This window comes from Hydra vulgaris, chromosome 07 (genome assembly GCF_038396675.1).
Source record: "Hydra vulgaris chromosome 07, alternate assembly HydraT2T_AEP".
In the NCBI taxonomy this organism is placed as follows: domain Eukaryota; kingdom Metazoa; phylum Cnidaria; class Hydrozoa; order Anthoathecata; family Hydridae; genus Hydra; species Hydra vulgaris.
Genome location: NC_088926.1, coordinates 15870001 through 15883567, shown reverse-complemented (window position 1 = coordinate 15883567; position 13567 = coordinate 15870001). Strand labels below are relative to the sequence as shown.

At 26.3% G+C, this 13567-nt stretch overlaps 1 protein-coding gene across 1 annotated transcript in view; it reads right to left on the bottom strand.

The window, feature by feature from the left end:
- LOC100206229 (general transcription factor 3C polypeptide 3) overlaps positions 1-13567 on the bottom strand; it is a 51494-nt gene that overhangs the window by 31558 nt on the left and 6369 nt on the right. The window contains exons 4-10 of the mRNA XM_065801194.1: positions 8422-8498; positions 7864-7978; positions 6977-7086; positions 6727-6783; positions 5277-5364; positions 5139-5197; positions 212-511 (exon numbers count right to left, since the gene is read on the bottom strand). Of these exons, the coding sequence (XP_065657266.1) occupies positions 212-511; positions 5139-5197; positions 5277-5364; positions 6727-6783; positions 6977-7086; positions 7864-7978; positions 8422-8498 (806 nt within the window). The remainder of the gene's footprint in view (positions 1-211; positions 512-5138; positions 5198-5276; positions 5365-6726; positions 6784-6976; positions 7087-7863; positions 7979-8421; positions 8499-13567) is intronic.

Genomic DNA, 13567 nt, shown 5'->3' with positions numbered 1-13567 from the left:
ATATTTAAATAAATGGTAAGCATTAATGCCAAACTAAAACCCTTAGCTGATATATACTCCACTACACCTATATATAAAAAAGTCAATGTATTTACACTCACTGTGCCCAAAAATCTCCAAAAAAAGTACTCACCATTTAATTAAATACAATGACCATTTAATTATTCACCATCTATTATATTAGTATAAAATGATTATCAAGATTACAAACCTCAACATAATTAAGCTCATTTAAATAAACAAGACCTTGTGCAAGTTTAACACGGATGTCAAGTGGTAGTTCTACTGGAACATAAAAACTTTCTACTGATTTTGAGCATATATCAACAGTATTACTTGGCTGATCTATGATCTGTGAAGATGATTCAGTTAGTTTTGCAACAATATGTGAGGATAAATCAGTAAACTGAATAGATGAAACCTGAGCAGCTATTTCTGAAAAATTTATGCCACAGTTTTTTTGTTTAAAAACATCTTCAGGAAGTTTTACATCACAAGTCTTAACAATAAGCTAAATAAATAAAACAAACATATAAGACATAACTTAACATTATAATTCATAACAATTTAAGGTGAATGCATTAAAAGTAGTAAAGAAAGTTAACTTGAACAGAACATTCATACAAGATATCTTTAAAACATAATACAACATATTTTTATATATATTGTTATTTTGACACACACACACACAGATATAAATATATATATATATATATATATAATAATATAAGATTTTTGAATAACGATGCTTAGTTAAGGCACATTTTAATTTTGAATTAGTGTAACGTAAGTTAAAACTACATTTACTTACAAAAGTTTTAGTGCTTTTTTCGTAAAGTTTTTTAATATAAAAAAAAACGTTTTTCATCGCAACTCCCAAGGGGTTTAAAAAAACAAAAAATTTAAAGTTACGGTTGTTTATAAAGACAAAAACTATTTGACGCCGCAATTCCCTAAAGGTTTTTTTTTATTCTTTATACGTCAATAAGTTTTGATTATTTAAAAGTTATTCAAGCAAAACTTAGCAAAATTTGCTTTGCATTTTAAAATGGCTAAAAGTTCTAAACAGAGAGTTAAAACTTATCAAGCTGCTTATCGCCAGTGTGATTCCGAACGGAAAAAATATATGAATGCTGATCACCAAAAAGCTCATCGTCAACGAATAAAACAAGATCCGGAAAAAAAAATGAAAGAAAGAAAAAAATAAAGGAAAGAGCCCGAAAGTATCGAATCAAAAAGAAAGATTCTGCAAAAACAGTTAATTTTTCTATAATTATGATTGTTCAAACAAAAGGGAAATTGCTCAAGAAAGTCCAAAAATGATTGCCCAAAGATCCCGCACAACGTTACGAAGTCCTAGCCACATTGCTGAATGGATCATTCAATAAAGAAACTACTCTTCCATTAAATAGCGTGAATAATCCAGCTTTAACTGAAGTAGAATAAAAGTAAAAAGGTTCTATTGCAAAGATGACATTAGTCGACTGTCTCCAAATGTTAGGGACTTTGTATCAGTAATTAAAAATGGAAAGAAGATTAAGATCCAAGTTCGTCACCTTCTTTTAACCATGAAAGAAGTGTACCAGCTTTTTAAACATGATCACTTAGATATCAAGATTGGATTAAGCAGGTTTTGTGAACTAAGACCAGTAAACGTTCGATCTATTGCAAATTTGCCTCATAATGTATGCATTTGTACTTACCACAAAAATATGCGATTTGCTTTGGATTCCCTGGTAAAAGTTGATCTTTTACTGTTGTCTAACATTATAATTGGGAAAGATGTCTCAAAATTTTGTTTGTAAGGACTCATTAAATGATTGTTTCTACAACAAATGCAACAAATGCAAAGATCTAAAATTTTTCCAGCAATTCCTGGCCATCATTGAACCCCTTAACTTTGAAACAAGTTGGTACCAATGGCAGAAACCAAATGAAAAGCATTACGCTGTAATCAAAAAAGTTAAAAAGTTTGGAAGTGGTAAAGAATTGATTGCTCACATTATGACTATGAGAGAAAAATTCACAACTCATGCCAATATCAAGGGTAACCAATCTAAATGTTTTAAACTAAGCATTATTAAATCCATGAATCCATCATTGAATGTTGCTACTATTCAGGTTAACTATGCAGAAAATTTTAAGTGTTTTAGTCAGAATGAGCCTCAAGCAGCACACTACAGCCAAAATCAAATTTCTCTTTTTTAACTGCAGCTATCTGGCAAAAAAATCTTAAAACTTTCACCATTGCATCTGACTCTCTGGATCACACAAAGATCTCCTTAATTGCAAATTTGGATAAGTTATTGGAGTTTATTTCATTTAATACCCAAGAAATTCACATTTTTAGTGATAATGCTACATCGCAGTTTAAAAATAAAGTCGTGATGAGCACAATAATGCACTTTGAAAAAAAATTTAACAGGATAATATTTTGGCATTTTTTTGCAGCAATGCACGGCAAAGGAGTTGTCGATGGCGTTGGGGCTACTGTAAAGCGTTTGGCAACCAACAGAGTAAGGTCTGGAAAAATTGAAATCCAATCAGCTAATGACTTTGTGAATGATATTCAAGACATAAATGTCAAAGTTCTATATTTGTCAGAGGAAGAAAAGTCAGCGCGCAATTGTGCACTCAAACTCAAATTATACAGCAAGCCAAAAAAGTGAAAGATATCTCTAAATCCCACTACTTTTATGTTGGTAAGAGCCAGATCATAGCAGAAAAAACTTCACCGCGACGTATTTAGTATTTAAAACAAATAAAAGGATGTAACCATTTTTATTTTAAATTATATTCTTATTAACTTTATACTTTTGATTTCCTATAACAAATGGTTTGTAAATGGAATTAAAGGGGCATCCATAAAGTATGTCACCCAATATTTGTCAATTTTAACCCCTGCCTCCTGTCACAAACGATCAGATATACATGCACCCCTCTCGCATTAAAAGTATGTCGCATATATCAGCAACCCCCAAAAAAATAACAAAAAACAACCAACAGCAAACAAACCTTTTTTCACGTTCTTGAAACTAAATGAAATTAAATATTTTGATTTTATCCACTTTGGCGTTTTCAAAATTGTTCGAGCAGTTTTAGCGTCAAAATCTTTTAAAAAGATTTGAATGTACTCTCGCCAGCCGAATAAACAGGAGGGGACATTTATTAATTTTTTAATTTTTTTCCGAATCCTCTGAGCTTATTAGGACCCCCCCCTCCTGCCGTTTAATAATTTTGAAGCAATATAAAATATTTTCTTATTTTTTTACTTTTAGAAAAAGTTTCTCTCAATATTAGATGAAAATATGAACAACCAACCAATAAAAATATTTTAAGCTTTTTAAAACTTTGACCCTCCTGTTTTATTAAACGTTATTATAAAAGTTGATTAGATTTTAGAAAAATTTCTGAAGGAGGGGGTGGGGGTCTTAATAACCCTCCCGTTTATTAAGACCCCCACCCCCTCCCGTTTATTCAGCAGGGGAGAGTAAATAGTTAGCAGCATTTTAAAAAATTAAGCCGGCACATAAAAATTATAAGCGTAAGTAAAATTTTTGAATAACTGTAACATTTTTTTATTTGAATAACTCAATAAAAATTAATAAAATTGTCATACCAAATGTAATTTTTTAAGTTGCTCTTGCGCGTCGAAAAATAAGTGTTAACAATTTAAAAACTTCATTAATATCATCAAAAAAATCTGTCAGTAGAGAGTCACCAGTTATTGAAAATTACTTTTGTTAATTACTTTGAATGAATGAGTTTTAATACAACTGCCGTTCTTTTGTTACGTAACTCTAAAAAATCACGAAAAAATAGATATAAAAATTCCACGAAAATAATCGCAAGGTAACGTAAGTGATGTAACATAAGTTAAAAACCTAGTATCAAGAAAACAAGTTTATCTTTCTTAGCCGGTCACCTCTGATAATTTTTTTTTTATTATTGTAATTAGTATTGAATTCTCAACATCTTGTAAAAATTTCTAACACAATCCGCATTAATGGTTCGCAAAGATTCGATCTAAAAGTTGCAACACTTTTTTTACCTTGTTTTCTGCGTAACGTAAGTTAAGTGGCATTTTCAGTAATAAATTCGTCCTCATTTTGGCCAGACTCAAAACTTTTTAGCTTGTTTTATTCTTTATACTGACAGCTTTCATAAAAATCAGCTAAAAATTTAATTTACAGTTTAAATATGCAAATATTTGATAAAGTTGTTGCGCGTGTAACGTAAGTTAAAAATGGAATTGCCCATATATATATATATATATATATATATATATATATATATATATATATATATATATATATATATATATATATATATATATATATATATATATATATATATAAACACACACACACATATATACATATCAACTCTCGGAATTAGGAAAAATGAGGTTGGCAAATTTGCCAACCTCAATCTTTTAGAGGTCGGCAAAAAAAATTGATACAAAGGTCTTACCATAAAACATAGAAACGAGGTTGGTAGTTTTTTACCAACCTCAAACACTTTATTTACCTCAAACAATTTATTGGCATTTAAGTTGGCATTGCCGAATGCCGACCCTAATTCCGAGGGCTGATATAGATATATATTTTATAAATAGAATTACACATTTTTTACGTTTATATTTTTTATAAATAAAATTACATATTTTTATTTATAAAAATTATGTTAATACAGCTCTGTTTTAACATTATTTTAATTTACTTTAATTCATCAAGAATTTAACATTAAAATAATGCTAACAATTTTACAACATTAAAATAATGCTAACAATAACAATGCAAATAATTTAACATTAAAAATAATGCTGTATTAACATATTTTTATAAATAAAAATATGTAATTTTATTTATAAAAAATGTAAACATAAAAAATATGTCGTTTTATTTATAAAATATATATCTATATCAGCCCTCGGAATTAGGGTTGGCATTCGACAATGCCTACTTAAATGCCAATCTAAAAGTGTTTGAGGTTGGTAAAAAAACTACCAACCTCATTTCAATGTTTTAACACTAAAAATTAAAATACTTTACTACTAAGTGTATCTAATTCATAAAAATTCTTAAACTAATATTATAACTATAAATAAAAATTAAATATAAACAATTTTGCCCCACCTTTAAAAGTTTATCATATTCTTTGATTGCCATATACATTTCGCTAAGTAAATGAATACCTAAAGTTTTTTTAAAAAAATTTTAATATTATGAAAAAAAACTTGAAAATTTAGGGAACAAAAAAAAATATATATATACTTTCATAATCTTTGATATTTATACACATCTTGCACGCTACTTCAAGCATTTCTCTTGATCGATCTGTCAAGCCAAATTTATGATACAACTGTGTAAAAAAATCTCCCAGTTAGTCTTTGGTTAGATATAGTGATCTAACTAGATAAGTTATCTAGTTAGTTATCCATTTTTTAATGTTAATTCACCTCCCCAAGGCTGAGAAGGCCACTACAGTCGATTAGGCTACTATAATTGTGGTTACAACCCTCTCTCAACTCTATAACTCTCTGAAACACAAACCTTGATGAACAAGGCATCTGCACAGAGAAACAAGTTGAGCACAGTACTACCAGGGATGTGGTGGGGATTGAACTCAAACTTGCTATTGAGGCAAGCGCTCTACCACAACACCACTACCGTATATTATAAATCTATATAAGTTATACTTAGTTACAGTGCTTTCTTGTTATAATATAGTGGTTTATAAGATACTGTACATTATAAAACACTGTATACTATAAAAAAGCTTGATTTTTAGTTTCAATTAGATTACAAACTAATAAAACCTTTTTATTGAGATAAGAATGATACTTTTATTAGAATTTTAAAGTAAAAGAAGTTTTTTACTTGTTTGGTAGACCATACTTAAGATTAGGCAGCAAAAGACAAACTTCTGACAATGTGACAAAAGTTTTTGTTATGACATGTCTCAGCATTGATGACAGAGTAATAGAAGTTAATCAAAAAAGTCATAATTTATACTCTTTGTTACTTTCATGTTTACAAAATGACATATGCGTGTTATAACTAGAATATGTTTTATTTATTTTAATTTAAACTCTGTTACAGTTGAACATTAACAATAGAACATTAAACTGATCTTATATTAGAACAGAAGAGACTCTAGCCATAGTAACAACTTACTAAGGATGAGAAAAATTTTGATATCAAACACTAAACTTTATTATAAATGGTTTGTAAATAATGGAGGTTTTTTTAGTGGAAGTATCACAATAAAAATACTTGGTCCTGATCTGCAAATCAGGTTAAAACCAGTAAAGGAATCTGATTTAAATTCAAAACAATTTTATTAACTTTTTATCTCATATTTGATTAGGAATATATGATATAAATTTTAAAAAATATTCTATTTCAAATAAAAACATTTTAAAAGTCTTTAAATAATGTTGAACAAGAAACACTATTTGCTTTATTTACTGTGCATTCCATAATATTTCTATATTTTCTATTTTTCTATTAAAAGATTATTCAACACCATTTTAATATTGCTCTGCTTTTTTATTAGAACAACCTTAAAAAAATATTTATTTATTTAAATAATAATTGTTGAAATTTTATAATCTAAATTAGAAAAATCTAGTTTTCATTGTTATCCATAAGCTTTTCCAGACTTGAAAATTTAAAAAAAATTTTTCTGAATAAAGTAATTTCTTTGGCGATAACAACTTACTTTTGAAATTTCTTTGGCGATAACCATAAAATCTTCTAAATGTGTAGGCTTTATTATCTAAAATTATATATATATATATATATATATATATATATATATATATATATATATATATATATATATATATATATATATATATATATATATATATATATATACATATATATTAATGCAATTCTAATTGTAAAAAAAAAAATTCTAAAAATAGTTATGTATGACTGAATTGAACTAAGTAAAAATAAAAATTTACCTTCATTATAGTAAATAAGATATCAAGTGTCTTTCGGTAATCTTGTTTCTCAAAATACATAGTTGCTCTATCCCATTGTAAACAGGCATCTGTAGAAAGAACTTTGCAAGCTAAATGAAAAAAAACACAAAAAAAAAACACTTATAAAAAAACATTAATTTATTGCAGTTAGTTAATTAAAAAGGTTAATTAACTAACTGCAATAAATTTAAGCAGTAATCGAAATTTAAACTAAAATAACAGTAAATAGCAAAAGCAACAAACAAACAATCTTTCTTGGTAAGATCATTAAAATCATTAAGATATTTTGAAATATGTTTTTTATAAAAAAATTTATTATTAAAGATCTGCAGGACTTAAAGGTTAAAGATAAAGACATAATTCATCTTATTTTAGACACTGTACAACATTGATAAGCCCCCTCTTCCCTCTAAATAAAAGTTATAAGTGACATCATCATCTAAAAATACCTTTTTCTTCAAGATATATGTTTGGATCATATAAGCATGTAATTTAAAAAATACTGAGATGATTTTGAGTTTTCTAAAATAGTTTCATTTTTTAGTTATTCCAAAAATCTTATCATCCTAAAAAGGAATCTAGAGTACGTGATGGATGAAGTTGTACTTAAATAAAATTACAATAATATAATAAATCTTAAAGTTGTATTTAAATGTTGTTTCTTCAAACATAATATTTAAAATTGAACTTTAATTTTTATAAAAATAGATGTTTTTATAGCAGAATAGCGCTTTTTTTTTCTTCATTTTTCAACTTAAAACACATTTACTTAAAAAAAAAAAACATATTAGTAAACTATCATACTCATATATAATCATATAAACTATGTACAAGCAAGTTTTACAAAAAAAAAACATAATTAAGACCTCTATCATAACATGCAAGAGCTTGTGTTTCACTTCCTTCATTAATACATCTTTGAGCAAGATCCCTCCATTCTTGAGCATCTTTACAATCCAGAAAAGCAGAAACCAATGCATACTAAGAGCAATAAGAAATATAATAACATCTACATACTAAAATATAACAAACTAAAAAACTCTAAACTAAAATAGCCCTATCCCATAAAACTTTGCAAGACAAACAAATAGTAAAAAACAATACTTAATAAAATAACACAAAATCATTCTGTAAATTTTTTTTTTTTTAATTTTTTTTAACTATGAAAAACTTCAACTTACATTTAATTCCAAAATTCAAAACTTTTTTACATTATTAAAAACCCTTCTACTTTAATAGCCATTGAATTTTAATTAAAGTATCGGGGCAGATGATAGATTTATGTTATTGAGAAAACTGACACATCTTTAAGTTAGTTAAAAAAAAAACAGGGAAAAAAAAAACACAAAAGTATAAAAATATTTAAAAAAAACAAATAGAGATAGAATAAAGTATAATAATAAAAAATATATTAAACTAAAAACCTGCAAAGCCATCTCTTTATTTCCTTGTTCATCATAGATAAATGACAATGTTTTAAAAGGTTCCCCACTTGATGGTACTTAACAAATAAATACAAAAACAATAGAACACTTATAATACAAGTAGTTTTAATAAATAATAATATTAATTTTAATAAATAGCTTTGCCCACACTTTATAATATTTAATTTTGATAGCTTTACCAACATTTATTAATAAAAAATATATTTCTTTGTTGGTGCATTTTTGAACTAAAAAATGTATGCGCTTTTAGTGAATTTTTTTTTTTTTTTGGTTTTGACAGATTTTGACAGTGTTTTTAATTAATAATATAATAATAATATATAATAAAATAAATAATAAAAAATAAATAATAAAATAAATAATAAAAAATAAATAAAGATTTTGATTTAAAAACACAGTTTGCACAGCGCACAGTTTGCACAGTACACAGTTTGCACAGTGATTCAGAGTGATTAAAATACAATTGAAATATAATTTTTTTATTTTAAAATGTTATTTTTAAGTACATTAAAATCTCAGATTTTAATGTACTTAAAAAAGTTATATTTAGTATTGTAAAATTGGAAATTAACTGTAGCATAATTAACTGCAGCATAATTAAAAAAAAAACTTTATAGATAAATATTTTTTTCAATTTTACCAATTTAATTTTACAATTATTCACAAGCAAATTTTTGAAGTGGAACAATACTAAACTATATTATTAAACAAATATCCGTTTTTTATATTAAAATAATTGATTTTTCTTTAAAGATTAAATTTCTTATTTTTTCCTTTTTTTTATACCCCAATTACAGTTTATTTTTATACCCTAATTATAGTTTATTTTTAATAAAATCATACTAAATCAAAATGCTTTAAAAGTAAAAAGTTTTTTAAAGAAAATTCAAGTTTACATATTTTAATTTTTTAATTTAAATTTATGAAGAGAAAAAAGGAAAAAAAAATTTACAAATGTTAATTTAAGTATTTTTTTTTTTAAGCATTTTTTTAATATTAATAACACAATTAAAATTTAAAAATGAGATCAAAAGACAAAAAATAAAATAAGAAAATTAAAAACATCAACCTATTTAAAAGCATGTATGAATCTTATATTTGCAATGCAACATTAATTGCAAAGTTATTATTGGTCAATGGAAATATATGGAAATATAAATGTAATTGAATGTATTTGTTTCCAGAAAATTTAATCTTAGGGACACTCCATTAATGAGAAAGATTGAACCAAAAGTTGAACAAATGAAAAAGCAGCTTTGATAAGGGATGTATTGTAAGGAAACTTATCAATATTAAAACTTTAATTTAGCAACCACTGGTTGTGGTTAAACTTAACAATCTTAAATGTATATATCAAAGCATATTTGACAAACTTAAGCAAATATGCTAAGATATATACAATTTGTCAAACCTTTAAGGTTTGAAGTTTAAATCTACAAATCCTGTTGTAGTTTGTTTTCAAAGTTATCCATCAAAAGAACTGTTAGGGTGAATTATGTAAAGATTATGTAAAGATGAATGGATGTTTGGAACAAGGCTGATTTTGGAGAACTCGTCATTTCTGGAGCTGTTGTCAGGTAAAAAAAATGCAACTTTTAATTATGTAAATAAAAAATAAGCAACTCAAGAAAAAAACTAGTTAAATACAAACAAATAAAAAAAGGAACCATTACATTGTATATTATTTTACTTAAGAAATAATTTAATTATTACGGTTTAAATTTCTGATTTCATTTAAATTTTCTGAAGATTTCATACAAGAGAGTAACAAAATCTTCAACATATCTGTGGGAAAGTTTAAGTAGAAGATCCAATCATATCAACTTCGTTCTCAGGAGGCATGTTGTGACACCACTGCTTCCAATACTAGAGTATTTTTTGGTGCCATTACCATTCTTAAAAATAATCTCAACATCCTCTTATTATGGTTTCACTTAAGGGGATACATGTTGGAGTTGCACTTCTTTTAGTTTATGGAAGCTCTTACTTTAGTTAAAAAACTAAAGGGTCCAGGAGAGCACTATATGTAAGACTGCAGAATTTTTTCTAGTAGCACTGGAATAATCTTCGTTAATAAAAATATTTGCACCTTTTAGCTTTGATGCGCTATTATGGTATTGGTATTGAAATAAAATTTTATCGATGCAGAACGTTAAGTTAACAAAACTTATTAAGTGTTTCTAACAGTTTAGTAACTCAAATATAATCTTTATAAATAATAGTAACTAACATATAATCACAAATTTCTTTTTTTCTTAAGTAGTTTAGAATTACATAAATATATATTTACTATAAGTAGTTTAGAATTACATAAGTATGTATTTACTATAAAGTAGTTTAGAATTACATAAGTATGTATTTACTATTAATAGTAGAGGTTTTTTTTTATCTTACAACTTTTCGATTTAGTTACTAAATTTTTATAACATTTTATAATTATTTTTTTAGATTAATGTTATAAATTTTATAACTACACCTTTTCAAGATCTAATTGAGAATATGCAATTTGTAATTTGGACATTATAAACTCTTCCATAAATTGTATTCATCAAGATAAGCTGTTATATATTTAACAAAATCTGCTTTTCCAACTGGTAGATTTAGTGCTTGTAACTTCTTCTTGTTTATTCTTCAAACTAACACTTATTATTCTTGGTAACATGTTTAATATTAACTAATGCATATAAGAACTGATATAAAATGTATATATTTTAATTTGTTTTTTAAAACAAGTATTCTCCAGAGGCATCAAAGGTTTTTAATTTTTTTAAATTCTGAATCTACGAAAAAGAAATGTAATTTTGAAATCATTGAAAAAACTTATCATTTTAATCTAATCTCAGTTGCACCTTAATATGAGAAAAATTCTTAATTTAAAGATGAAGAAGATTTTAAAGAAAAACAAACAGTAAGAACAACAATAAAATCAGTAGTAAAATGACTTTAGTATATCAGGTTGGTCAGTTATAAGAAAGCCAGGAAAAAGTTAGAAAAAAGTAATACTTTTTGCATTCGAAAGAGAAGCACCCAAAACAAAAAGAAAGTAGAATTATCTACTATCCATTGACAGAAAACTTTGAAATCAGCTGCCATAATGAAAAACATTTTTGCTGCATTCTTTTAAAGTTAATTGCACTTGGATAAAGGGTGGATTTCAGATTTTGCAATTACAAATAACCAGGTAGGAACAAGACTGTATATGTTTTTCTTTTAATTTTTATTTATTAGAGGAAAATACTAATATAACTAATGAAATCTGAAAATGAAATATGAAATGATCGTAGACAACCAGGTAGGGTTTAACATAATTAGCTACCATTTTGTAAAATATTATTTTTTCCTTATATTTTTTCTTTTTTCAATTTTGAGCTCTTTAAATTTTTTTTATATTTTGAATAATAGGTTTTGAGAAGATTGACTATTCCAGAGGAAACATGGCTTGGTCATTAAAAGCATGAAAGTATAACGCTCTGCAGAAATATTATCACCAGCGGGTCTCTAAAAAAGGTAGCCCAATATCTAGACATCTGAATTTGTAGTTATCTATGTAGTATCTACTACTATGTAGTAATTATTTATAGATTTTTCTTATTCAATTCCATTATTCTTTATTACACAAAAATAATAATAATAAATGAGTTTATTGTATTATACCTATATACTTTTGATTTGATTTCATTTTTAGGATGAGGTTACAAGGAAGGACTACATTGAGCTGGCAATGCTTGCACTTATGGTGCTTTCTGAGCTCAGGTACAAATTTCGTACTTCTAGAGCCATGCCCGCTTTATGGAAAAAGTTATATATATAATACAATATAAGGTTTCTAGTTTGAATGAAAAGTTTTCATAATTATTATAAGCAACTAAAATGTAATTTTTTTTTAAGTAAAGGTTAACAATTTTTTGTTTTATCCAGGATATGAGAGCTCTTTGACAAATGAATATGTTTAAGGAGTACAATCTGAGCACGAATAAGAACTTTAAACTTCAGTGGACCAAAGCCTCCAAGCTTAGTTCAATCGGTCACAGAAAGTTTGTGGCTATTGTTCCTTATGATAGACCAGAGTAAATGTGACTGTCAATGGATGAATACCTCTCCAGAATATTGGACTTGCAACAATTTCTACCTAAAGTTTCAGGACGCTGTTTTTAACTTTTCAGTTGTTAATGATTGCTCTGAAAGAACTGTTAAACTCATAAAAGACAACATTGATATTGCCCGAAAAGAAAAGACAGGATTCACTTTTATTTTGGATTAATTACAAAAGGAAGTATGGAGAATAAAGACATTCAAGTAAAACAAAAAATGATATAAAAATATAACATAACATTTAAACAATAAAACAATTATAAAAAAAATTTGTTAAATGAAATTGCTAGACGTTTTATGCAAAATATCTAGATTTTTTACCAAATGACTTAACATATCTAAAGAGATATTGCATTGCATAAAAATCGGTAAAAAGTTGCATAAACTTGCCATTTTGTAGATAGATTAATTAAAAATATTTCAGATAAATAAAAATACCATGCATTTTTATTTGTTTCTTCTAACTTAGAAGAAACTCTGGAAAGAAAATTAAATTGAATTATTTTGAGTTTTAGAACTTGCTCAAGTGTGCCAAAAATGGGCTTAAAAAAGGTAAAAAAAGTCAAAAATAAGATAATTGAGGCACTTGAGCAACCTCTAAAAATGGTCAAAGAAAAAAAAAAACAATAATAATAATTTACAAATAAAAATAGGGGTCTGCGCAGCAGATAAGACTCCATGATACTTTAAGTTTTTTTATGATCTCAAAATGAAGCAGTCTAAGGTGCAGATAATGGTTTGGTTGCTAAACTCGAAAAAATTCTTAAAAGGAACTTGTACTTTTTAGGGTACTTGCAGCATTATGTTAAACTGCCATTGCAACACATTATATATTAGAATTAGATGGGAATAAAAACAGACCTAATCAAATTCTTTATAAACAACCACTGCTATAATTTGCTCTAAAAAAACTGGACCAAGTAAAGTCAGATGACTTACTTAGGCTTTAAGAATAATATTGGTATATGTTAGGACTGAGCAACCATGTACAGAGTTATTAGCAAGAACTAAGTATATTGCTTAAGTTTATTGG